At 66.5% G+C, this 1,872-nt stretch overlaps 1 protein-coding gene across 1 annotated transcript; it reads left to right on the forward strand.

Moving 5' to 3' along the window:
• Positions 1-244: 244 nt before the first annotated feature.
• On the forward strand, positions 245-1,557 carry LOC144374784 (forkhead box protein I3-like). The gene has a single exon (XM_078037534.1). The coding sequence runs from the start codon at positions 245-247 to the stop codon at positions 1,487-1,489; it is 1,245 nt and encodes a 414-aa protein (XP_077893660.1). The 3' UTR covers positions 1,490-1,557.
• The last annotated feature ends 315 nt before the right edge of the window (positions 1,558-1,872 follow it).

Genomic DNA, 1,872 nt, shown 5'->3' on the forward strand with positions numbered 1-1,872 from the left:
TGCATCATTTGAAATACCTGTATAATTCCTAAGTAGGCCAAGTTCAGGGCCATAAAATTGATGTCAATAGGTTTTTAAAAATTCTAATCATGGCACCTGCCGGACCCCGGCTCGGGAGCCGGCGCCGAGCGCAGGCGAGGTGGGCCGCAGGGTGGCCCGCAGAGGGATGCTCTCGACCGAGCGGCGGGAACAGCCGCGCTCCCCGCTCGCCGCGGCCGCCCTGCACCCGCCCTTGGCCGTCGACATGGCCCTCTACTGCGGCGACAACTTCGGCGTGTACTCGCAGCCCAGCCTGCCCCCCGCCGCCGCCGCCCCGGGCGCGCCCCCGGCCTCCAGGGCGCCCTACACGTTGGCCGACTATGCTGCGCCGCCGGCCGCTGCCGCCAACCCTTACCTGTGGCTCAATGGGCCTGGGGTGGGCAGCCCGTCCTCCGCCGCTGCCGCTGCGGCCGCCGCCTACCTGGGCGCACCGCCGCCGCCGCCGCCTCCCGGGGCCGCGGCCGGGCCCTTCCTGCAGCCGCCGCCCGCCAACGGCTCCTTCACGTGCGCCCAGCGGCCCTTCGCGCAGCCCGCGTCCGCCGCGCCCGCCTCGCCTGCGGGGTCCGCGGCGCCCGGGGAGCTGGGCTGGCTGTCCATGGCCAGCCGCGAGGACTTGATGAAGATGGTGCGGCCGCCCTACTCGTACTCAGCGCTCATCGCCATGGCCATCCAGAGCGCGCCCGAGCGCAAGCTTACGCTCAGCCACATCTACCAGTTCGTGGCCGACAGCTTCCCCTTCTACCAGCGCAGTAAGGCCGGCTGGCAGAACTCTATTCGCCACAACCTGTCGCTCAACTACTGCTTCAAGAAGGTGCCCCGCGACGAGGATGACCCAGGGAAAGGTAATTACTGGATTCTGGATCCAAACTGCGAGAAGATGTTTGATAATGGAAACTTCCGTCGGAAGCGCAAGCGGCGCTCGGAGGCCAGCGGCAGCTCTGCAGTGGCCACCGGGACTTCCAAGTCAGAAGAAGGGCTGTCCTCAGGATTGGGGGCCCGGGTGGGCGGCGCCCCGGAGGGAGAAGGCCCCTCCTCGGTGCTGCGGCCAGCGCAGTCTCTGGAGCCTGAGGGCGCCAAGAGCCCTGGGTCCCCGCCAGGTGGCCCTGTGCTGGCCTCCACCCCCTGCCTCGGTGCCTTCTTCAGCAGCCTCAGCAGTCTCAGCGTCGGCAGCGGTGGGAGTGCCCAGCGCGCCAGCCCTGGTGGCCGCCACCTGGGGGCTCAGGGCCCTCAGCTGCCCTCCAGCAGCGTCTTCCCCGCCACCTCTATCTCTGAGGCCTCTGCAGACACCTTGGCGCTGGGCACCAGCAGCGGCAGCAGCCAGCGATCTTCCTACTATAGCCCGTTCCCAGCCAGTGCCGGTGGGGGCCAGAGCAGCCCCTTCAGCAGCCCCTTCTACAACCTGGGCATGGTCAACAGCTTCATCTACCCACAGGAGGGCTCCGAGGTGTAGGGTGCTTCTCAGACTTGGAGGCACTGCTGAGCAGATCGAGGTCTGGGGTGGGGCTGAGTTTCTGCATTTGTTTGAACTGCTGGGTGATCCCATGGTGTAACTTCCAGGGAGCAGGGAACCCCCAGACCCCAGCAAACTTTTAAAGGTCTCCTGGAGATGGGCCTCCAGGCAGAAGTCCGCCTGCATTCCGGAGCAGGTAGCCTGCAGCCCTGTGAGGCAGAGACTGGGTCTGGGGCCTTGTCGATCTGTGCCAGGTGGTGGGCTCAGGGGTGCTCAGTTGGAGCCCACCCTGAAGTCCCTAGGTGGTAAAAAGCAGCTAGCACTTGAAGCCCGTGGTTGGACCCACCAGCCAAAGGCTCTGGAGCAGCTGGCTATCCCCTGTC

This window comes from Ictidomys tridecemlineatus, unplaced genomic scaffold, assembly GCF_052094955.1.
Source record: "Ictidomys tridecemlineatus isolate mIctTri1 unplaced genomic scaffold, mIctTri1.hap1 Scaffold_88, whole genome shotgun sequence".
Classification (NCBI taxonomy): domain Eukaryota; kingdom Metazoa; phylum Chordata; class Mammalia; order Rodentia; family Sciuridae; genus Ictidomys; species Ictidomys tridecemlineatus.

Bases quoted from the DNA above. Each gene is read 5' to 3' on its own strand.
- LOC144374784 (XM_078037534.1), top strand. From the start codon at position 245: ATGGCCCTCTACTGCGGCGACAACTTCGGCGTGTACTCGCAGCCCAGC.